The following is a 24,182-nucleotide window of genomic DNA, read 5'->3' as shown; positions in this document are numbered from 1 at the left end:
ACATTTCTACCAGGAGCAGAGCAATTCTACCAGGAGCAGAGCAACCTCAGTGATGGAAACCACAGAAGAGGGGAAGCTCAACAATGTGGAACATCTGACACTTATGGACTTCCTTCAAAACCTAACTGAGAAGTATGTTCTGTTTTCTTTGGTACTATCACACCTTCAAGGAAATAGGATCAAATTAGAAACGGATTAATCGGAAAAAAATGTTCAGTGCTAGAAAAGTTGTCACATTGCAATTTTGCCAAAACAACTGACACAAAGCAAGTATAACTTCACGATCAGGCAAATAATTAAATAAAAACAATTCTGCCACGCATCCTGATATGACAACATTTATAACAATATTGTTTTCAGGCAATGGAGGGGGATTCGTGAGGGCATGTTTGACCCGGTAAGATCATGTTACTGACAATTTAATTAGATTACCATGAAAACTCTTCCTAATGTTTAACCTTGTTCATAAGCTTTTGAAAGACGCACTATGCAACATTTTAAAACACTTCTTCTGTTTCTGGAATACAGCTGACAAAACAACAGCTTGCCGGCTTGTGTCTGAGGATTGTCCAGTTTTTATCGGACAAGCTGATGCAGATCATCATCCCAGGTCTTTACGAACTACTGGGCATCCAAGATGCTGCCTCCTCTCCATTGTCACAGAGATCTCTCACAGCGTCACTCACCAGTCTGTTAGACGATAAGACTAACACCAAGTCCCGCGTGAGATTTACTGAGGCTGGTGTACCTAAGAGGCCAGGCAGTCGAAAGTCTTACAATAGCTTTCGCATCCCGACTCCCTACCCTTCCTCCAACTGTATGGAGCAGGAAGAGGAAGAAGAGCAGGAATCACAACTTAAGTTCAAGGAGATTTACCTGACTAAGGGCAGTGGAAGCTACCTGCCCAAGGGGGCCATGAGGTATGTTCTTAAAGGGAAATTTAACAACTTCATATTCATCTCCAGCATCACCATATGTGAAAATTACACATTTCCATGCTTTGTAGTAAAATAAAATATAGAGGGACGTAACTGTTTCCAATTGTGCTGAGAAATTAGTGTTTTTTGAGTTTGGTTTGGTTTCGATTCAAATATTTAAAAAATAATCACGGTTTTGGATTTCAATATATTTTTTTAGACATTGAATGCATTATGGATTATGTGTGTTGAATGCTGTAACAACACGCAATAACAATGAATAAATAATGAATAAAAGTCCCATGATGGTAGTGACTGTCCATTACTGTTTATGACTTATCAACCATCATTTACTTTCTCATATAAAATATTTATTTGATGACTTTATTATTTCATTCCAAGTCATCAACTCATCTCTATAGCGCTGCTGCTTATCCTGTCTGACAAAATCACTATTTTAGTAGTTCTTCTAAGTAAATAAGACCTACTTTTATGACCGCTGAACACCAACTGTCAATCACTTAGATCATGTATTTCCAGGTAGAGAATCTTCGCAACGCAACTGCTTTTTATCTCTCTCATGCATTCTCTCATCTCTCAGTCAATGAGGTTTCCGTATCTGCTCCACACAGAGTGGACAAGTAAGTGGGCGTGCAATGGATTATGGGAATTAATTGCCATATTTTCTGTGCTAAACTGTGTAGAATATTGGCCTGTTGGAAACTACAACTCCCTACTACATTGCCTAGTTCGTGCTTGATTTATCTCTACAGAAACTGAGCATCGAGCTCACAGAAGAAGAAAAAAATTAACTTTATGGAATTCAAATAATTGAGCCGACGTTGTTCAATTAGTTGTTTAAAAACCGAAAAATAACAAAAATGTTGGTTAAATGCTCAGCTCTAGATTCTAATGACATCATCAGTGTGCATCGTGTGATTTTAACCAATTATGAGTAGGCATTGCCTACTAATTGGTTGATGATGTCATAGAAAACACTTATCTTCCTCTTTCTTTTTTACTACAAAACATAGAAATGCCCGTTTTTCACATATGCTGATGTTGGGGTGGTGCTGGAGATGATGAATATGAAGTTGAAACATTTAGAAATTTCCCTTTAACATTTCTTCAAACTGCCTTGTATTTATGATTGTCCTTGAAGTTATTAGAAGTTACAGTATTTGAAGTTTATAGCAATTTGGATTTTTTTGTAGAGGATAGATATGGCCAGGATAGATAGATATCTAAAGGCCAGTTTCAATTCAAATGACCTATACAAAAAAAACATTTAATTGGGCTTTAGAAATTAAGCAGTTAGGCTGACATCACACTAAGGTTTTTTCTCAGAGAAACAGCAGTGTTTTCCTCATTGTTTTCAATGGTGCAGATGTATTTGACACACTGAATGTGCATCACAGCCTTACATATTATTTGTTTGACTGTGATGATTTCTGTTTTTTTTTCCAAGGACTCTAACCTCTCTGTCTGATGTGCAGAAGAAAACAACCAACTCTGAGACGCTACAAGTCCTCTTAGGTGTCTCAGAGGACACCCTCGTCACCTGTGTGCAGGACAGCCTGCAAGGATCTCTCTCCAAACTTGCATGCATGTCCAATTCTCCATCTGGAAGTGCAGGCTCTATGATGCTAACCCCTGCTGTAATGGCAGAGTTGGCTAAAGATGTCAAGTCGGCCTTATCAGTGGTCGTTAAGAGTGCCTCCGCAAGTCAAACCTCTCTAGTGACACCGGTAAGGGGAGAGTCACTGACCAAGGTGACTGAGAGCATGGTGAGAGAGCTGGCTGCTAAACTTGAAAAAGTTGACCAAGAGAGCAAGAGTCTAACAGGGCAAGTCATGACCACGATCTCTGACACAATGGCGGCTTTTGTTGACGAGAACGAACAGAATTTGCTGAAAGATCTGAAGGACAAGATCACGTTTTTGGCATCGCATGTTGGCTTCATTGAGGATCTTGATGCCCTGATAAGAAAATACGAGAGCAGCTACAATATTGGTGAATCTGGTTCCTCCTGCACGCTCACATCTAAGAGCATCCAAAAACTCTCCAGCCGGGAGTTTCAAACATCAGCAATACAAGCAGTGAGTGGAGTTCTTGCCAAAAAAGTCAGTAGTTTGAGCTTTCCTAGTTCAGTCATTCAGTCTGAGTTAACAGGTGCTGTATCAGGTCAAACATTGTCTGGCATTGTAAAGACAGAATCAATTCACCCAGTGGGCTCAGCAGCGTCAGTAGTTGTTAAGACTTTCGTGTCAGATATGAAGTCCTTGGCTGAATCTGAAGAGAGTCCCCAACAGAAGAGTGCCTGGTCTGCTGCTGTTCACATTTACCACAGCATCCAAAACAACTTGAAAGATTATTTCGGCAAGCTTCAGCGATGTGCCTTAAAGAGTATTGTCACATCTGATGACAACATCACAAATGCTGAGTTTACGGAGACAGTTCCACTTCCTTGCTTAGACATGAAATATAGGCCCAGAAAGAGTGAGCCTCAGTTGCCAGAGTCCACTGGTGAAGTTACTTTACAAAGAGGCCTAAGTGAGAGCTCAAAACTTCTTTGGGCACAAACTGAGTCAGAAGAAAACAAGCTCCTTCTGACAACTTGCACCAAAGAAGTCATCTCAGAGCTTCTGGTCTTGTACAACACTGAGATGTCAAAGGAGGACCCCCTGTACACTGTTGGAGAAAAAGGATCAGACTTCTCTATTGAGAGAGAAAATTTGTAGAGGGTGTTCTGGCTCAGCTTGGGGATATCTCCCATTCCAGGGCCTCATCACCAATAGTATGTGAGTTCCCCTGTCAAAATGAGGACAGCAGAAGTAAGGCCACAGCTTCTTTGACCAGTCTGTTAGATTGTATTAGAAAACTCTCAAGTGAGGAATTTAAGAGAAATGCCACTCAAGCAGTGAGTGAGTTCCTAGTTAAAAAGTCCACCAGTAGCTTAACTAGTGCAAAGCCTGCTTATTCTGTAGCATCCAGGTCTTGTTCCATTCAAAACCAGTACACATGGTCAAAGGATATTTGTGCGGATTCTGCTGCCTTTGGCATCATTGACACATTTGTGGAAGACCTGCAGAGCTCGGCGCGACCTGCAGAAGTGGAGGAGAGAGAACCTGACCTCCAGGAAAATGCACAAAAGCTACAGAGCAGGATCTGGTCTGCTACCACTAGTTTATATAACAATATTAAGAAGACATTAAAGGACTTCATCATTCACCAGCGGAGGTCAGACATGCTGAGCAGAAAGTCTAGTCATATACCCGCAGAGGACTCTGGACATCTTGGGACTAAGGAGAATATTTGTTTGGCAAGCCAGGAATTGAGGCAAGCTAGTAAGAGTGTTCCTCACTTGCGCAGTTTGAACCTTGAAGTGGCTCTACACAGGGGTGTCAGCGAGAGTTCAAAACTTCTCTGGACTGAAACAGACGAGGCTCTACTGACCAATAGTACCAAAGAGGTCATTTCAACAATCTTGACCTCATGCGAGGATCAGACATCAAATGCACCTTGCTTCTCCACAGTAGGAAAGAAAATATCTGATATGTCCCTTGAGGTCAACATGTTGGTAGGTGGTGTTCTGTCTCAGCTGAAGGACATCTCCTTGTCAAGGTCCCCAACACCATGTGAAGACATGTTTGAACGTCTCCAAAGTTCTCCTGAGCGAACCTCTCCAGTAAGTCTAGATTGCAGCACGGCTGCCTCCAAAGGCATTGCATCTTCCCACAGTCATTCAACAACAAAGAGCCTCCAAAAACGTTCTAGTCATGAGTTCCAAACCAAAGCTGAGAAAGGAGTGAGTGAAGTCCTCTCTAGATCATTTAACATTGTGGAGGAAGGTACAACAGATAAGTACCTTCAGTCTGTATCTACATCCACCACATCTACTGATATTATACAAACCATGGTGAAAGACCAGCAGGAGCTCACCCAGACCACCCAATCATCTGACATGGTATCTGGAACCTCCCTGCTCACCACTGGACAGGTTTCTGAGAAAAGGATCTGGTCTGTTGCTCGTAACATCTACTACAGTTTGCAAAGTAAGATTACGGAGTTTCTCAGAAAAGACCTTCAAAGATCAGACACAACACTTGGTTCAATCCAAATCTTTACATATCAAAGTAGTCCTGCATCACAAAGAGCAAGTCTCGGCCATCTTGAGGTCAACCAGAGCAGTGTTACACCTGGTGGAAACGATGCCTGTGTGGACATTCCGCACAAATTACTACCTAAAACCACTGAGCTCTCAGGATCCATGCTGGAGGATATTGACACGATCCGTTGTCGGAGTGCTGACAGCCAAAATACAAGACATACCTCTTCTTCACGCTCCTCCATCTCTCTAACACCTATTTCAAAATTAAGGCAGTCGAAATGGCACTTTGCCTTACCCGGGACTCCCATCCCCACTGAGTTACCTGCTCAGATTGACTTTCCCATTATTAGAAACACAATCATTGAGGACTTCTTTCACACAGAGGACTTACTTCCTGTAACCTTTGTGGACAAAGTCAGGCAAGCTGCTGGGGTGGTAGTGGACATTATGGTGGAAAGTGTTGAGAACACACAGGAAGATGGACAGGGTGCTTCACATCTTGACGACCTCCGATCTGCTGTTAGGAAATTGAGAAAAATCATTTCCACTTGGACCATCCACATTTTCAGCCATGAATTGGTGGATAAAGTGATAGCCCTTCAGGACAGCCACAGCACTCCACAGGTCTTAACATTGGAAGCAGCCAAAAGTGCTTCAGAATCCATTCTTTCAAGGCTGAAATGGGGAAAGGAACAATGTGCCATATCCAAGGAGCTCTCCTCTCAGCTTCTCCAGATATTTGCTGAAGAGACAGTGAATGGCTTCCTGAGACAGTGGTCAGATGAGTATGAAAATATAAACTTTGATGTTTCAGTCCAGAACGATCCAAAGACTTCTACTTGCATGGTCATTCTTCAAATGATCACCAAAGCCACTGCTAAATGTTATTTTGAGTCTGCTACCAGCGTGGCCACCAGTGACATTGTAGAAAGCGTGTTTGATTTGGAAAGGGATACCATCAGCAGTACTGGAGAGCAGGTCCTCACCTTTAACAAAAAGGTATAGTACACATACATCTTTCATGAATAACACTGCTGTTGACCTTTTATGAGATATATGATTCTTTGTGTCATGGCATTGCACTGCTTCTTTGCAATTGATATGCTGTACTTTAAGATATCGAACATTTTTCAGTTTGTTTTAATGTGCCTTTTCCCACCAACCAGGGTTCCAAGAAAGTTAGTAAGAACCTCTGTCCTCAAGAGTCTCTGGAGTACCAGCCTCAGAACATTTCCCCTACTGTGTACTTTACAGGTAAGCCCTGCTGTTGTTTAGGCTGCTGCTCAGTCAAGACTGAGACATTATCCCTTTACCATTCCACTAATTCATTTGGAAAGACATTGTACTCCTCTGAGTTGTTACCTATGACATACTGTACTGTGGGCTGGGTGGTAGCCTAGTGGGTTAAGAGGTTGGGCCAGTAACCGATAGGTTGCTGGTTCAGAATCCCTGAGTTCACGAGGCAAAATCTGTCAATGTGCTCTTGAGCTAGGCACTTCATCCTAATTGCTCCTGTAAGTCTCTCTGGATAACAGTGTCTGATAAATGAGTTAAAATGTAAATTGATGGCATGATGGATGGTCTTTCGTTGCAGAGACGATGACAACATCTCATGGCTCCTTTTCTCCAGAGGGAATTTATGATATCGCATCGTCCTTCCCACTTGAAGAGAAGAGTCGCAAACCCTCCCTTTTCACCAGATTGTCGAGATCCATCACGAAAGGCTTTCCCAGCCCATTCAAATCTTCAAGGAAAACCAAATTAATTAAATAAATTACTCATTATAACAACGAGAGCATTCATTTGTTCAGATGAAAATCTAATCGTATTGGTCACATACGCCGAAAACAACTGTGAGATGCTTTATTACGAGCCCATTCCCAACAATGCAGAGTTAAAAAGAAAATATTTTCTAAATAGTAACACAATAACAAGGCTATATACAAGGAGTACCAGTACCGAGTCAATGTGCATGGGTGCGAGGTAGTTGAGGTAATACAGTATGTACATGTAGGTAAGGGTAAAAGTGACTATGCAATCAGCATAGATAATAAACACAGTAGCAACAGCTAGTGTGAAAGTCGGTCAGTGTCACAGTGAATGTGTGGGTAGAGTGTAGTGAGTGTGCATCGAGCCAATTCAAGAGAGTCAGTGGAAAACAATTAAAAAATACATCAATAACAAAGGGGTTCAGCAGTCAATGACTTTAATTAAGCTGTTCAGCAGTCTAATGACTTGGGGGTAGAAGCTGTTCAGCAGTCTAATGACTTGGGGGTAGAAGCTGTTCAGCAGTCTAATGACTTGGGGGTCCTGTTGGCTCAGTCTAGAGCATGGGGGTAGAAGCTGTTCAGCAGTCTAATGACTTGGGTTAGAAGCCTTTTGCCAATTGGGACCACTAATGATTGTAAAGCTGGCCCAGCAGTCTTGTAAGTGGCTTGGACAAAAGCTGTTCTAAATGGGATATATTATTATTATTATTATTAGAAGCTGTTCAGCAGTCTAATGGCTTGGGGGTAGAAGCTGTTCAGCAGTCTTATTGCTTGGGGGTAGAAGCTGTTCAGCAGTCTAATGGCTTGGGGGTAGAAGCTGTTCAGCAGTCTAATGGCTTGGGGGTAGAAGCTGTTCAGCAGTCTGGTGGCTTGGGTGGTTGAAGCTGTTCAGCAATCATTTATGACTTTTTTATTTTTATTTGATGAATGTCTACAAGTCTTGTCTAAAACAATATTTATTTTTATATTTTCAAAAGACAGCAAATGGGGGTAGAAGCTGTTCAGCAGTCTAATGGCTTGGGGTTTAGTTTATTGGGTAAATATTCTCTTCAACTCTTCTTGGACTGCACTGTTTGTTAAGGGCTTGTAAGTAAAGTATTTCACGGAAAGATCTACACTTGTTGTATTCAGCGCATGTGACAAATAAAGTTTGAGTTGATTTGATTTGACTATACCTTCTAAGCATGATGGTTGGCTCATGATTTGTTTGTACTGAAATCTATTCAGGGAGGATAAGGGTATATCATAGGCAGTGATGTAGTGGTAAAAACATTGACTGGTAAATGCTGATTGCCGTTCAGGATTAAAGAAGTAACGCTCCCTCTACTTTCAACGCATCTTCCACAAAAGGTGGGTAAATGCTTGAACAAAATAAAATAAAAAGTGTGTAAACAGCTTTTACATGTGTTCCCCCCCACTGATTATAGGAGGCTTCTTCTGACAGTATTCACACCTTTCATAAGAAACCTCCAGAGAAATATTCATATTCACCGTAGCTGTCAGTTAAACTTGGACTAACCTGGCCAAGGCCAAACAGTATATGGCGTTTTCTCTGGGTGTGCGGTCGCAGTGGAGAGAAAAACAGGCCTCCAGTGAGGTGGTGAGGATCTGGGCGGAGTTTGGTGAGGCAAACACAGGTCTGAGATTGGTGTCTCTGGAAATGGGCGGGAGCGGGACTCTGCTCCTCCATTGGTTGCTGTTCTGATCCCCATCTCTCATCCTTCCTCCACATCCCCTCTTCTTCTCTCTTTCATCCCTCGTGGCCACAGGGTGGAGCTTCGGTAGTTGAAGAGGTTTATCCTGGGATGCCAGGGCGCGGAGCGGGCAGGATACATGAGATGGGCAGTTGATGGGGATCAAACGTCGAGAGGCTGTGGACATCACCCTGATACCCGCCTTGGCCTCACTCCTCCTGGGCTTGGAGGACATCTTGGGGAGGGTGAAGCCGTCCACCAGGACCGTGTCGCCCACCCTGGTCCTGAACGGAGCCCTGTTGAGGCCCATGCAGTGCCTGGATGCTGCCCTCCTCTGCCCCAGCCTCACCCAGCCCTTTATCTGGAGGTATGTCCGCATGGGCAGGGCCATACCTGGGAGGACCACCACAGAGCACAGCTTGGTGGCCAGGTGATGCACACACTCCCTGTGGCCATACTGGAGGGCGATCCTCAGGGGGTCACGACCCTGGGGATCCCGACAGGGAAGGGTCAGAACGCTGCTGGCGATAAAGAGTTTGAGGATGGTGAGCTGGCCGCGCTCGATGGAGGCGACAGCGGGACACTTGGCGATGTCGGGGTGGGCCGTCTGGTGGCACCACTCACGGTAAGGGTGAACCCCCACCGGCTCAATGACACGCACCCCCCTCTCCAGCAGCCAGCCGGCCAGGTCCAGGTGGCCCAGAGAAGCAGCGATGTAGAGTGCCACCCGGAGCTGGAACCTGGAATAATACAGAATCAATGTATTTATAACACGTTTCAAGTTTTTTTTGTAAGTTCACAAGATACAGTGGGTTATAAAACAGTACAGTAAAATGCTTACTTGCAAGCTCTTTCCCACAATGCAGTATTAAATATCAGGGTAAGGAAGAAAAAATATAAGCTACGTATGAAGGAAAAAAACACGAGAATATAAGCTACATACAGGGTCAGTACTATCATTGTAAGCTATATACAGGGTCAGTACTATCATTGTAAGCTATATACAGGGTCAGTACTATCATTGTAAGCTATATACAGGGTCAGTACTATCATTGTAAGCTATATACAGGGTCATACCATTGTAAGCAGTATATATTGTAAGCTATATACAGGGTCAGTACTATCATTGTAAGCTATATACAGGGTCAGTACCATTATTGTAAGCTATATACAGGGTCAGTACCATATTGTAAGCTATATACAGGGTAGTACTATCAGTTGTAAGCTATATACAGGGTCAGTACTATCATTGTAAGCTATATACAGGGTCAGTACCATTGTAAGCTATTGTAAGCTATATACAGGGTCAGTACTATCATTGTAAGCTATATACAGGGTCAGTACCATCATTGTAAGCTATATAAAGGTTCAGTACCATCACTGTTGATAGTAAGTCTATCATACAGTTCAGTGTGTAGATGTGTATTCTGACCTCATCACAGGTCTCTCCCTAGACAGGTGTCGTTGGACGGTCAGTCTGTGTCCCAGGAAGCAGCCTCTGAGGAACTCCGCCCACCCATCCCAGGTGTCCAACCGTAGAGTAGCCCCTGGGAGACAGAGACACATGCAGGTTGTCCTCCTGGTTGCCATGAACCAAGAATGTGTTCCATACAGTCCATTTGTCTCTGTGTTACATCCATAAGGTGTTGAGCCAGAGGACCATTGATCTACTGCACAAGGAAGGCCATACCCAGGTCAATGGCGTAGTCGTGCAGCCGGTTGCAGTCGTAGAGTTGCAGGCCGGTGGGAGAGCTCAGTCTGAAGGAGCTGACGGGAAGCCCACACTGCTGGGACACCAGGGTCATGAGCCTGGCCACAGACGTACTCAGGAGAAACACAGTGCCCAAGACTGAGAGGGTCTCCCCGTCACGGCACTGAACACACGCACCACCGGCTCCCGCTGAAGTATAAGACCATGGACATACAGTAAATTCACTTGTTTTACATAAATACCTATGTTGTGTTTATACACAGAGTAAACAAAACATTATGAACACCTGTTCTTTCCATGACAAAGACTGACCAGGTGAATCCAGATGAAAGCTATGATCCCTTCATGATGTCACTTGTTAAATCCACTTCAGTGTAGATGAAGGGGAGCGGACAGGTTAAAGAAGGATTTTTAAGCCTTGAGACAATTGAGGCATGGATTGTGTATGTGTGCCATTCAGAGGGTGAATGGGCAAGACAAAATATTTAAGTGCCTTTGAACGGGGTAGTAGGTGCCAGGTGCACCGGTTTGTGTCAAGAACTGCAATGCTGCTGGGGTTTTTCACACTCAACAGTTTCCTGTGTGTATCATGAATGGTCCACCACCTAAAGAACATCCAGCCAACTTGGCACAACTGTTGGAAGCATTGGAGTCAACATGGGCCAGCATCCCTGGGGAACGCTTTCAAACACCTTGTAGAGTCCATGCCCCAACGAATTGAGGCTGTTCTGATGGCAAAAGGCGGGGTGCAACTCAATATTAGGAAGGTGTTTCTCATGTTTGGTACACTCAGTATATATAAGTTAGGAGTCATATAATTACAGGGGTAAGATGAAGTGGCTCCTTTGCACTGATCTTAGGTCTGGTTTGTGTTTTTACTGCTAATGGTAAAGGTTAGGATTTGGTGAGAGTAAACTGATCCTAGATCTGTGCCCAAGGGCAATTTCTATCCAGAGACAAATCAAAGGTCCATGCTATTTAAACTTAGAATCTACCACCATATCGTGGCTCAAACTTGTAACAACATTTTCTAATTCATGTGCTGTACTGAGTTTTGTTCTATCACATTGAACACTAATCTGGGTGCAGATTAAATTGAAAACTAATCTGGGTGCAAATTAAATTGAAGACTAATCTGGGTGCAGATTAAATTGAAGACTAATCTGGGTGCAGATTAAATTGAAGACTAATCTGGGTGCAGATTAAATTGAAGACTAATCTGGGTGCAGATTAAATTGAAGACTAATCTGGGTGCAGATTAAATTGAAGACTAATCTGGGTGCAGATTAAATTGAAGACTAATCTGGGTGCAGATTAAATTGTTGACTGAAATAAGTATTAACTTAAGGGGGCTGAATAATTTTGCACGCCCAATTTTTCACTTTTTGATTTGTTAAAAAAGTTTGAAATATCCAATAAACGTCGTTCCACTTCATGATTGTGTCCCACTTGTTGTTGATTCTTCACAAAAAAATACAGTTTTATATCTTTATGTTTGAAGCCTGAAATGTGGCAAAAGGTCGCAAAGTTCAAGGGGGCCAATACTTTCGCAAGGCACTGTAACCATACTATATCACTTCTATATATTACCACACTCTATATCACCATAATATATATAATCATACTATATAACCATACTATTTAACCATACTATATATCACCATACTATATATTACCATACTATATATCACCATAATATATATAATCATACTATATAACCATACTATTAACCATACTATATCACTACTATATATTACACCACCATAATATATATAATCATACTATATAACCATACTATATAACTACTATATATTACTATATATATCACCATAATATATATAATCATACTATATAACCATACTATATAACCATACTATATCACCATACTATATATTACCACACTCTATATCACCATAATATATATAATCATACTATATAACCATACTATTTAACCATACTATATAACCATACTATTTAACCATACTATATAACCATACTATATATCACCACACTATATATCACCATACTATATATCACCATACTATATATCACCACACATATATATCACCATACTATATAACCATACTATATAACACCATACTATATATCACCATGCTATATCTGAAACACTTTATGGTCATGATAGTTTGAAGCTGTTTCAAGCAATAGCCAGCTCACTTTGATATGCATTTTCAAGCACGGGTAGAAACAGCGAGGTGTTCGGCAGGTACCTTCAGCAGGCAGCAGATGGCACTGCTAGGGGTGATGCCAACGTCTGTCAGGACCCAGCTGTCCCGAAGGATGGCACCAGCATAGCTCAGCTCCAGGAAGTGCCTCACCTGCTTGTCGTCTGACAGTTGCACGTGGAAGTAATCCTGCCAGAGGAAGAAGATTGGAAACACAAGGAGCCGTAATTGAGTGTCCCATACAATCAGAGTGAGAGGGCTCAACACTGATGGAGCCGTAATGGAGGGTGTCCCACACAGACACCCATTATGGAGGGTGTTCCACCCAGACAGATGTCAATGTTTACCATACAATAATTGTAAAACTGTCCAATTGTGTACAATTAAGAAATAAGGCCCAAGGAGGTGTAGTATATGGCCAATATACCACGGCAAAGGGCTGTTCTTAGGCACAACGCAACGCGGAGGTATATTGGCCATATACCACAAACCCCCACGGTGACCTTTTTTTTCAATTTAGTGGTATCCAATTGGTAGTTACAGTCTTGTCCCATTGCAACAACTCCCATATGTACTTGGGTGCACACATATAGAAGTTGCACACATGGGGAACATTTTTAGTAGCCTCGGGTCCGGGAAAGTGTTGGCCTTTTTAAAACCGCATTTCGTGCAATTCTACATAATTTTACATGACTGGAGACTTTGGCATCATCTTTTTTTAATCCGCACAAATGATCGAAATGGCAGGCTACTTTGACACTGACAAACTTAGTATCTGAGATCAATAAAAACGACCTTGTCTTGAATCCATCAATAGCCTATAGGCCTAGGTTTGTGGAGAAACATATAGTAGGCTACAATATGAGGAGGAATTAGTCCTAAAAATGCTTTCCAGTTTCACTGACTCACCCAATGATGCGCAGCTCACTGGCTGGAGATTGTCGATGCGCTCGTGTCAAAAGCCTATCTCTCCCTTTCTCTGTTTTGTAAAACAATGTTTGGGAGTTGATCAAATATTTTGGTAGTCTACAGCATAGTCTTATCTTTTCAGCAAGAGTCATTGCTTTTCAACCTGTGTTTTCCCTCGATTGTATTTGAAATATTGCAAAAGGCCTGTTTTGTCTGCGTGCTGTTTTTTCACTGACAGATTTGCCTCGCGTTCCCGACTGTAGGCTATTCTTTGTTATTGGGCTACAATCCGCAGCTCGGCTATTTAAAAAAAGAAGCTATTGGTCCTCTGTAGCTAAATTAGAGGGTTGCTCATGACGTATTAGGCTATTCTGAATGATTTAATTTATTTCTGAACAGACAGCAGTAATTCCGTAACTTTAGAAAATTCCTCCAGAACCCTTCATGCAGCTATGATTCTATAAGGAAACAAATGATGAAGTGCAACTCTGGAGAGATGAGGGGGCAGGATAATTGACGAAGAGGCAACTCGAATGAACTTTGATCGTTTTTATTATAATTGTTACATAGCAAAAAGTGAAAATTATTTTTCATGGCAAAGGTACCGGATTCGGCCAAATAGGTTCCGGAACAAAACAGTCCAGATCGGAAAGGTGCCGGATCCTGTTCTGGCTCAAATTAAGCACTGATTTGAAGTACCTAGGCCTCTTCCTGCTGAGTATAAAGATTATTAAACTAGATTCAGTGGGCTTGTCATTCACAGTACTGATGAAAAATCAAGTACAGTTGATCTAAATGTGGGTATACGAGGCCATCTAGTGGTCACCGGATTATTTTAAAAATTCATGCAAGCTATCTTTGCACAAGCATGCGATGCCATATATTTGACGCAGGTGTTTATTTTTCAACATGTATTGTCAATGACTGGAACAAAATATAATTGTATGAGCTATGCCTCTGTGTCCCGGCGTTGTTGTACCCCTCTACTATCTGGCTTGGTGGGGCGATCTCGTTCTGCATGCCTGCTTCACTTATATTCAATGTGTCGTCATGCATTTGTGCATGCGCGCTGTTAACGGTCATACCCGTCTTGCTAGCTAATTTAGCTAGCTCATCAACCAGTATTTTATTCGCTTTTCCTGTACGATAGCACTTATTAAAGCCTTGAAACTCATGGGGACCTCACTGTTACCACGGGTCATCGAGCTAGCCCTTATTTGGCAGCAGGGTTGCATCGGTTTCCACTGGATGTGACAGCTTGTTAGGCTGGCTAGCTAGGTAGCTAATTCGCTAACGCGAACTGTTTATCACGTAGCAGCCTATGCTGACGAGCGTCGCTAGCATCTAGCTAACATAGATAAAGTTTAGTCGTGGGTCCACAAAATCAAACAAATGGTACTAAACTGATGACAAAATCATGTTTCGAAAATGTAGTAGCTATTTATGTTGTTGTTTAATGACATTGCGAATATAATAATTTTTGACATTTAACTACCGGTATGTATCGAATCCTGTTTCGGCATGAGAAAAGTATTAATCGCAAATTCCAGCACGAACGGATACCGGAAAATAGAAATAAGAGAACCGGTCACGAATGCGGAGCCACGCCCTAAAATAACATGTGACCACAAGGCGTTTGTGACACATTCATGCGTTCCAATGTTGTCATAATTGTCTGTAGGTTCTAAATTGCTTATGAGCTTGGCTTCCCTTCAGAAAGTAGCTGATCCTTGTACTCTACAGCTGTATTTTCCTACAATTAATAATAATATTAGCAACAAAACAGATTTCATTCCTTGAAACGATATTGCCAGATGGAAGAAAATAATAAGGTAGGCCTAAACTGTAATAAGATATACCTTAAAGACTGCTTGTGTTTAATCCTGAATCCAGTTGCCCCTCTTGTACTGGGATAAAACAATAGGGAACCCATGAACCTTATGGAGGAGTGCATGTGTTTTGTAGACACACCTGGGTTCTAAACTGGCTGAGGTAAACATTTTAGGAAAGCCTGGGTTTTTAAATCCCGGTGAAAGCAGATATGACAAGGTTTGTCAATGTCATGTTGCCCTTCTATTTAGATGAAACTACCGAAAAGGATCATTTTTCTTCTCCTAATCCACATTTTCTAGCAAAAAAACATGTTCATGCTTTAGGGCTGGTGGCTCCATACATATTGGTCAAATGTAAAGTGTGTGTGTGTGTGGGGGGGGGGGGGGTCATGGATAAGATGGGGTATAGGCCTACACTGTCTTCATCCTCTAAACTCTGGAGGATTTACTAACTGTTGGGAAGTTGGAAACACAAGCATCTTCATATACAATAGGTTTGTTTCAAAATTGGTCAATTTGTAAATCAGCTCAAGGTATCGGTTGTCTTAAACCACAGGTTTAGGATCAGATGACCCATTAGGGGGGTGAAAGAACAGTTGACCCTGTACCAGTGGTTAGTGTTAACTTCTACGAACACGTTACAGCGCAGGCATCCCACTGGGCACCAACTGGTTGAATCAACGTTGTTTCAACGTAATTTGTCAATGTATTGTGACATGGAAAATACATTGAATCATCAACATAATCTGTTGTTTTGAGGGTGAAATTTCAACCACAGGATGATGTCATCATTGTAAATCAAAATTAGCATTTATAGTGATGCTATCATTGGCAATGTTGACGTACCACAACCATCTCTGTTGTGTTGCAGTTGTTTAATTGGCCCAACGTTGCCAATGCTCCTCCACTCTTTAACAGTTAAAAATGATTTCATGATATGATATTAAGTTTGATTATTTGCAATATAATTACATTTCTACCAGGAGCAGAGCAATTCTACCAGGAGCAGAGCAACCTCAGTGATGGAAACCACAGAAGAGGGGAAGCTCAACAATGTGGAACATCAGACACTTATGGACTTCCTTCAAAACCTAACTGAGAAGTATGTTCTGTTTTCTTTGGTACTATCACACCTTCAAGGAAATAGGATCAAATTAGAAACGGATTAATCGGAAAAAAATGTTCAGTGCTAGAAAAGTTGTCACATTGCAATTTTGTCAAAACAACTGACACAAAGCAAGTATAACTTCACGATCAGGCAAATAATTAAATAAAAACTATTCTGCCACGCATCCTGATATGACAACATTTATAACAATATTGTTTTCAGGCAATGGAGGGGGATTCGTGAGGGCATGTTTGACCCGGTAAGATCATGTTACTGACAATTTAATTAGATTACCAAGAAAACTCTGCATAATGTTTAACCTTGTTCATAAGCTTTTGAAAGACGCACTATGCAACATTTTAAAACACTTCTTCTGTTTCTGGAATACAGCTGACAAAACAACAGCTTGCCGGCTTGTGTCTGAGGATTGTCCAGTTTTTATCGGACAAGCTGATGCAGATCATCATCCCAGGTCTTTACGAACTACTGGGCATCCAAGATACTGCCTCCTCTCCATTGTCACAGAGATCTCTCACAGCGTCACTCACCAGTTTGTTAGACGATAAGGTTAACACCAAGTCCCGCGTGAGATTTACTGAGGCTGGTGTACCTAAGAGGCCAGGCAGTCGAAAGTCTTACAATAGCTTTCGCATCCCGACTCCCTACCCTTCCTCCAACTGTATGGAGCAGGAAGAGGAGAAAGAGCAGGAATCACAACTTAAGTTCAAGGAGATTTACCTGACTAAGGGCAGTGGAAGCTACCTGCCCAAGGGGGCCATGAGGTATGTTCTTAAAGGGAAATTTAGCAACTTCATATTCATCTCCAGCATCACCATATGTGAAAATGACACATTTCCATGCTTTGTAGTAAAAAAAATATAGAGGGACGTAACTGTTTCCAATAGTGCTGAGAAATTAGTGCTTTTTGAGGTTGGTTTGGTTTGGATTCAAATATTTAAAAAATAATCACGGTTTTGGATTTCAATACTTTTTTTAGACATTGAATGCATTATGGATTATGTGTGTTGAATGCTGTAACAACACATAATAAAACAATGAATAAAAGTCCCATGATGGTAGTGACTGTCCATTACTGTTTATGACTTATCAACCATCATTTACTTTCTCATATAAAATATTTATTTGATGACTTTATTATTTCATTCCAAGTCATCAACTCATCTCTATAGAGCTGCTGCTTATCCTGTCTGACAAAATCACTATTTTAGTAGTTCTTCTAAGTAAATAAGACCTACTTTTATGACCGCTGAACACCAACTGTCAATCACTTAGATCATGTATTTCCAGGTAGAGAATCCTCGCAACGCAACTGCTTTTTATCTCTCTCATGCATTCTCTCGTCTCTCCGTCTCAGTCAATGAGGTTTCCGTATCTGCTCCACACAGAGTGGACAAGTAAGTGGGCGTGCAATGGATTATGGGAATTAATTGCCATATTTTCTGTGCTAAACTATGTAGAATATTGGCCTGTTGGAAACTACAACTCCCTACTACATTGCATAGTTCGTGCTTGATTGATTTATCTCTACAGAAACTGAGCATCGAGCTCACAGAAGAAGAAAAAAATTAACTATATGGAATTCAAATAATTGAGCCGACATCGGTCAATTAGTTGTTTAAAAACCGAAAAATAACAAAAACGTTGGTTAAATGCTCAGCTCTAGATTCTAATGACATCATCAGTGTGCATCGTGTGATTTTAACCAATTATGAGTAGGCATTGCCTACTAATTGGTTGATGATGTCATAGAAAACACTTATCTTCCTCTTTCTTTTTTACTACAAAACATAGAAATGCCCGTTTTTCACATATGCTGATGTTGGGGTGGTGCTGGAGATGATGAATATGAAGTTGAAACATTTAGAAATTTCCCTTTAACATTTCTTCAAACTGCCTTGTATTTATGATTGTCCTTGAAGTTATTAGAAGTTACAGTATTTGAAGTTTATAGCAATTTGGATTTTTGTAGAGGATAGATATTGCCAGGATAGATAGATATCTACAGGCCAGTTTCAATACAAAGGGCTTTAGAAATTAAGCAGTTAGGCTGACATCACACTAAGGTTTTTTCTCAGAGAAACAGCAGTGTTTTCCTCATTGTTTTCAATGGTGCAGATGTATTTGACACACTGAATGTGCATCACAGCCTTACATATTATTTGTTTGACTTTGATGATTTCTGTTTTTTTTTCCAAGGACTCTAACCTCTCTGTCTGATGTGCAGAAGAAAACAACCAACTCTGAGACGCTACAAGTCCTCTTAGGTGTCTCAGAGGACACCCTCGTCACCTGTGTGCAGGACAGCCTGCAAGGTTCTCTCTCCAAACTTGCATGCATGTCCAATTCTCCATCTGGAAGTGCAGGCTCTATGATGCTAACCCTTGCTGTAATGGCAGAGTTGGCTAAAGATGTCAAGTCGGCCTTATCAGTGGTCGTTCAGAGTGCCTCCGCAAGTCAAACCTCTCTAGTGACACCGGTAAGTGGAGACTCACAGACCAAAGTGACTGAGAGCATGGTGAGAGAGCTGGCTGCTAAACTTGAAAAAGTTGACCAAGAGAGCAAGAGTCTAACAGGGCAAGTCATGACCACCATCTCTGACACAATGGTGGCTTTTGTTGACGAGAACAAACAGAATTTGCTGAAAGATCTGAAGGACAAGATCACGTTTTTGGCATCGCATGTTGGCTTCATTGAGGATCTTGATGCCCTGATAAGGAAATACGAGAGCAGCTACAATATTGGTGAATCTGGTTCCTCCTGCACGCTCACATCTAAGAGCATCCAAAAACTCTCCAGCCGGGAGTTTCAAACATCAGCAATACAAGCAGTGAGTGGAGTTCTTGCCAAAAAGTCAGTAGTTTGAGCTTTCCTAGTTCAGTCATTCAGTCTGAGTTAACAGGTGCTGTATCAGGTCAAACATTGTCTGGCATTGTAAAGACAGAGTCAATTCACCCAGTGGGCTCAGCAGCGTCAGTAGTTGTTAAGACTTTCGTGTCAGATATGAAGTCCTTGGCTGAATCTGAAGAGAGTCCCCAACAGAAGAGTGCCTGGTCTGCTGCTGTTCACATTTACCACAGCATCCAAAACAACTTGAAAGATTATTTCGGCAAGCTTCAGCGATGTGCCTTAAAGAGCATTGTCACATCTGATGACAACATCACAAATGCTGAGTTTAAGGAGACAGTTCCACTTCCTTGCTTAGACATGAAATATAGGGCCAGTAAGAGTGAGCCTCAGTTGCCAGAGTCCACTGGTGAAGTTACTTTACAAAGAGGCCTAAGTGAGAGCTCAAAACTTATTTGGGCACAAACTGAGTCAGAAGAAAACAAGCTCCTTCTGACAACTTGCACCAAAGAAGTCATCTCAGAGCTTCTGGTCTTGTACAACACTGAGATGTCAAAGGAGGACCCCCTGACCACTGTTGGAGAAAAAGGATCAGGCTTCTCTATTGAGAGAGAGAAATTTGTAGAGGGTGTTCTGGCTCAGCTTGGGGATATCTCCCATTCCAGGGCCTCATCACCAATAGTATGTGAGTTCCCCTGTCAAAATGAGGACAGCAGAAGTAAGGCCACAGCTTCTTTGACCAGTCTGTTAGATTGTATTAGAAAACTCTCAAGTGAGGAATTTAAGAGAAATGCCACTCAAGCAGTGAGTGAGTTCCTAGTTAAAAAGTCCACCAGTAGCTTAACTAGTGCAAAGCCTGCTTATTCTGTAGCATCCAGGTCTTGTTCCATTCAAAACCAGTACACATGGTCAAAGGATATTTGTGCGGATTCTGCTGCCTTTGGCATCATTGACACATTTGTGGAAGACCTGCAGAGCTCGGCGCGACCTGCAGAAGTAGAGGAGAGAGAACTTGACCTCCAGGAAAATGCACAAAAGCTACAGAGCAGGATCTGGTCTGCAACCACTAGTTTATATAACAATATTAAGAAGACATTAAAGGACTTCATCATTCATCAGCGGAGGTCAGACATGCTGAGCAGAATGTCTAGTCATATACCCACAGAGGACTCTGGACATCTTGGGACTAAGGAGCACATTTGTTTGGCAAGCCAGGACTTGAGGCAAGCTAGTAAGAGTGTGCCTCACTTGCGCAGTTTGAACCTTGATGTGGCTCTACACAGGGGTGTCAGCGAGAGTTCAAAACTTCTCTGGACTGAAACAGACGAGGCTCTACTGACCAATAGTACCAAAGAGGTCATTTCAACAATCTTGACCTCATGCGAGGATCAGACATCAAATGCACCTTGCTTCTCCACAGTAGGAAAGAAAATATCTGATATGTCCCTTGAGGTCAACATGTTGGTAGGTGGTGTTCTGTCTCAGCTGAAGGACATCTCCTTGTCAAGGTCCCCAACACCATGTGAAGACATGTTTGAACGTCTCCAAGGTTCTCCTGAGCGAACCTCTCCAGTAAGTCTAGATTGCAGCACGGCTGCCTCCAAAGGCATTGCATCTTCCCACAGTCTTTCAACAAAGAGCCTCCAAAAACTCTCTAGTCATGAGTTCCAAACCAAAGCTGAGAAAGGAGTTAGTGCGGTCCTCTCTCGATCATTTAACATTGTGGAGGAAGGTACAACAGATAAGTACCTCCAGTCTGTATCTACATCCACCACATCTACTGATATTATACAAACCATGGTGAAAGACCAGCAGGAGCTCACCCAGACCACCCAATCATCTGACATGGTATCTGGAACCTCCCTGCTCACCACTGGACAGGTTTCTGAGAAAAGGATCTGGTCTGTTGCTCGTAACATCTACTACAGTCTGCAAAGTAAGATTACGGAGTTTCTCAGAAAAGATCTTCAAAGATCAGACACAACACTTGGTTCAATCCAAATCTTTACATATCAAAGTAGTCCTGCATCACAAAGAGCAAGTCTCGGCCATCTTGAGGTCAACCAGAGCAGTGTTACACCTGGTGGAAACGATGCCTGTGTGGACATTCCGCACAAATTACTACCTAAAACCACTGAGCTCTCAGGATCCATGCTGGAGGATATTGACACGATCCGTTGTAGGAGTGCTGACAGCCAAAATACAAGAAATACCTCTTCTTCACGCTCCTCCATCTCTCTAACACCTACTTCAAAATTAAGGCAGTCGAAATGGCACTTTGCCTTACCCGGGACTCCCATCCCCACTGAGTTTCCTGCTCAGATTGACTTTCCCATTGTTAGAAACACAATCATTGAGGACTTCTTTCACACAGAGGACTTACTTCCTGTAACCTTTGTGGACAAAGTCAGGCAAGCTGCTGGGGTGGTAGTGGACATTATGGTGGAAAGTGTTGAGAACACACAGGAAGATGGACAGGGTGCTTCACATCTTGACGACCTCCGATCTGCTGTTAGGAAATTGAGAAAAATCATTTCCACTTGGACCATCCACATTTTCAGCCATGAATTGGTGGATAAAGTGATAGCCCTTCAGGACAGCCACAGCACTCCACAGGTCTTAACATTGGAAGCAGCCAAAAGTGCTTCAGACTCCATTCTTTCAAGGCTGAAATGGGGAAAGGAACAATGTGCCATATCCAAGGAGCTCTCCTCTCAGCTTCTCCAGATATTTGCTGAAGAGACAGTGAAGGGCTTCCTGAGACAGTGGTCAGATGAGTATGAAAATATAAACTTTGATGTTTCAGTCCAGAACGATCCAAAGACTTCTACTTGCATGGTCATTCTTCAAATGATCACCAAAGCCACTGCTAAATGTTATTTTGAGTCCGCTACCAGCGTGGCCACCAGTGACATTGTAGAAGGCGTGTTTGATTTGGAAAGGGATACCATCAGCAGTACTGGAGAGCAGGTCCTCACCTTTAACACAAAGGTATAGTACACATACATCTTTCATGAATAACACTGCTGTTGACCTTTTATGAGATATATGATTCTTTGTGTCATGGCATTGCACTGCTTCTTTGCAATTGATATGCTGTACTTTAAGATATCGAACATTTTTCAGTTTGTTTTAATGTGCCTTTTCCCACCAACCAGGGTTCCAAGAAAGTTAGTAAGAACCTCTGTCCTCAAGAGTCTCTGGAGTACCAGCCTCAGAACATTTCCCCTACTGTGTACTTTACAGGTAAGCCCTGCTGTTGTTTAGGCTGCTGCTCAGTCAAGACTGAGACATTATCCCTTTACCATTCCACTAATTCATTTGGAAAGACATTGTACTCCTCTGAGTTGTTACCTATGACATACTGTACTGTGGGCTGGGTGGTAGCCTAGTGGGTTAAGAGGTTGGGCCAGTAACCGATAGGTTGCTGGTTCAGAATCCCTGAGTTCACGAGGCAAAATCTGTCAATGTGCTCTTGAGCTAGGCACTTCATCCTAATTGCTCCTGTAAGTCTCTCTGGATAACAGTGTCTGATAAATTAGTAAAAATGTAAATTGATGGCATGCTGGATGGTCTTTCGTTGCAGAGACGATGACAACATCTCATGGCTCCTTTTCTCCAGAGGGAATTTATGATATCGCATCGTCCTTCCCACTTGAAGAGAAGAGTCGCAAACCCTCCCTTTTCACCAGATTGTCTAGATCCATCACGAAAGGCTTTCTCAGCCCATTCAAATCTTCAAGGAAAACCAAATTATTTAAATAAATTCCTCATTATAACACCGAGAGCATTCATTTGTTCAGATGAAAATCTAATCTAATTGTGAGGTGAGATCTGTCAGGTGTTTGAGAGTCTGACGTCATTTCCGGTCACAACTTGCAGACTTGTTTTCGAGTTGCTGTGCGTTTTGTTGTCAACCTATTTTGCTACCTGACAACTTTACGGTTTTTACTTTTTAATTACCGTTTATATTTTTGTTTTTTTCCCTCAACTTTTTCACTCCGGACGCTTTATCTGGACACGATTCGTCAGGACCTCCAACAGCCGAAGCTAAGTAGTAACATTAACATGATTCCTTCTAATTGCAGTCGCTGTACTCGCCTTACGGCGAGGATAGCTGTGCTACAAGCCCGGCTTCAGACGCAATCGTTAGGCAGGGTAATTTCAGTGTAGGAAAGGATGAAACAGCGTCTGTGCCACCAGTAAGTACAGATAGTAGTATAAATCCCCTGGCACAGTCCCCGCAGCCGGACAACTTTCTCACGGTTTCTGGAAGGAAATGCTGTAGGAACGCTCAACCGGTGTCGCTCATTCAGCCGACAGAAACTTTCAACCGGTTTTCCCCATTAAGCAGCGAGTCGGAGTCAGAGGCCGAGTCTTCTCTGGTCTCTACTCCTCCCGTTACGGGGCCTGAGACGCCGAAGCTTCCCACCATTAGCTCTGACAAATTGAAAACTCTAGTCATTGGCGACTCCATTACCCGCAGTATTAGACTTAAAACTAATCATCCAGCGATCATACACTGTTTACCAGGGGCAAGGCTACCAACGTTAAGGCTAATCTGAAGATGGTGCTGGCTAAAGCTAAAACTGGCGAGTGTAGAGAGATTGTTATCCACGTCGGCACCAACGATGTTAGGATGAAACAGTCAGATCACCAAGCGCAACATAGCTTCTGCGTGTAAATCAGCTAGAAAGATGTCGGCATCAAGTAATTGTCTCTGGCCCCCTCCCAGTTAGGGGGAGTGATGAGCTCTACAGCAGAGTCTCACAACTCAATCGCTGGTTGAAAACTTTTCTGCCCCTCCCAAAAGATAGAATTTGTAGATAATTGGCCCTCTTTCTGGGACTCACCCACAAAAAGGACCAAGCCTGACCTGCTGAGGAGTGACTGACTCCATCCTAGCTGGAGGGGTGCTCTCATCTTATCTACCAACATAGACAGGGCTCTAACTCCTCTAGCTCCACAATGAAATAGGGTGCAGGCCAGGCAGCAGGCTGTTTGCCAGCCTGCCAGCATAGTGGAGTCTGCCACTAGCACAGTCAGTGTAGTCAGCTCAGCTATCACCATTGAGACCGTG

General features: G+C 42.4%; 1 protein-coding gene and 1 pseudogene across 1 annotated transcript; one reads left to right on the top strand and one right to left on the bottom strand.

Moving 5' to 3' along the window:
• Window positions 1-8,300: 8,300 nt before the first annotated feature.
• Window positions 8,301-14,499, bottom strand: LOC135529160 (protein ANKUB1-like; annotated as a pseudogene).
• Window positions 14,500-20,899: 6,400 nt separating this feature from the next.
• LOC135529159 (uncharacterized) lies at window positions 20,900-22,867 on the top strand. The gene is made up of 3 exons (XM_064958028.1): window positions 20,900-22,093; window positions 22,261-22,348; window positions 22,689-22,867. The coding sequence occupies exons 1-3, from the start codon at window positions 20,900-20,902 to the stop codon at window positions 22,865-22,867; spliced, it is 1,461 nt and encodes a 486-aa protein (XP_064814100.1).
• Window positions 22,868-24,182: the final 1,315 nt, after the last annotated feature.

The sequence above is a fragment of the Oncorhynchus masou genome, unplaced genomic scaffold (assembly GCF_036934945.1).
Source record: "Oncorhynchus masou masou isolate Uvic2021 unplaced genomic scaffold, UVic_Omas_1.1 unplaced_scaffold_1110, whole genome shotgun sequence".
NCBI classification, from domain to species: domain Eukaryota; kingdom Metazoa; phylum Chordata; class Actinopteri; order Salmoniformes; family Salmonidae; genus Oncorhynchus; species Oncorhynchus masou.
This window is presented reverse-complemented; position numbering and strand designations above follow the sequence as displayed.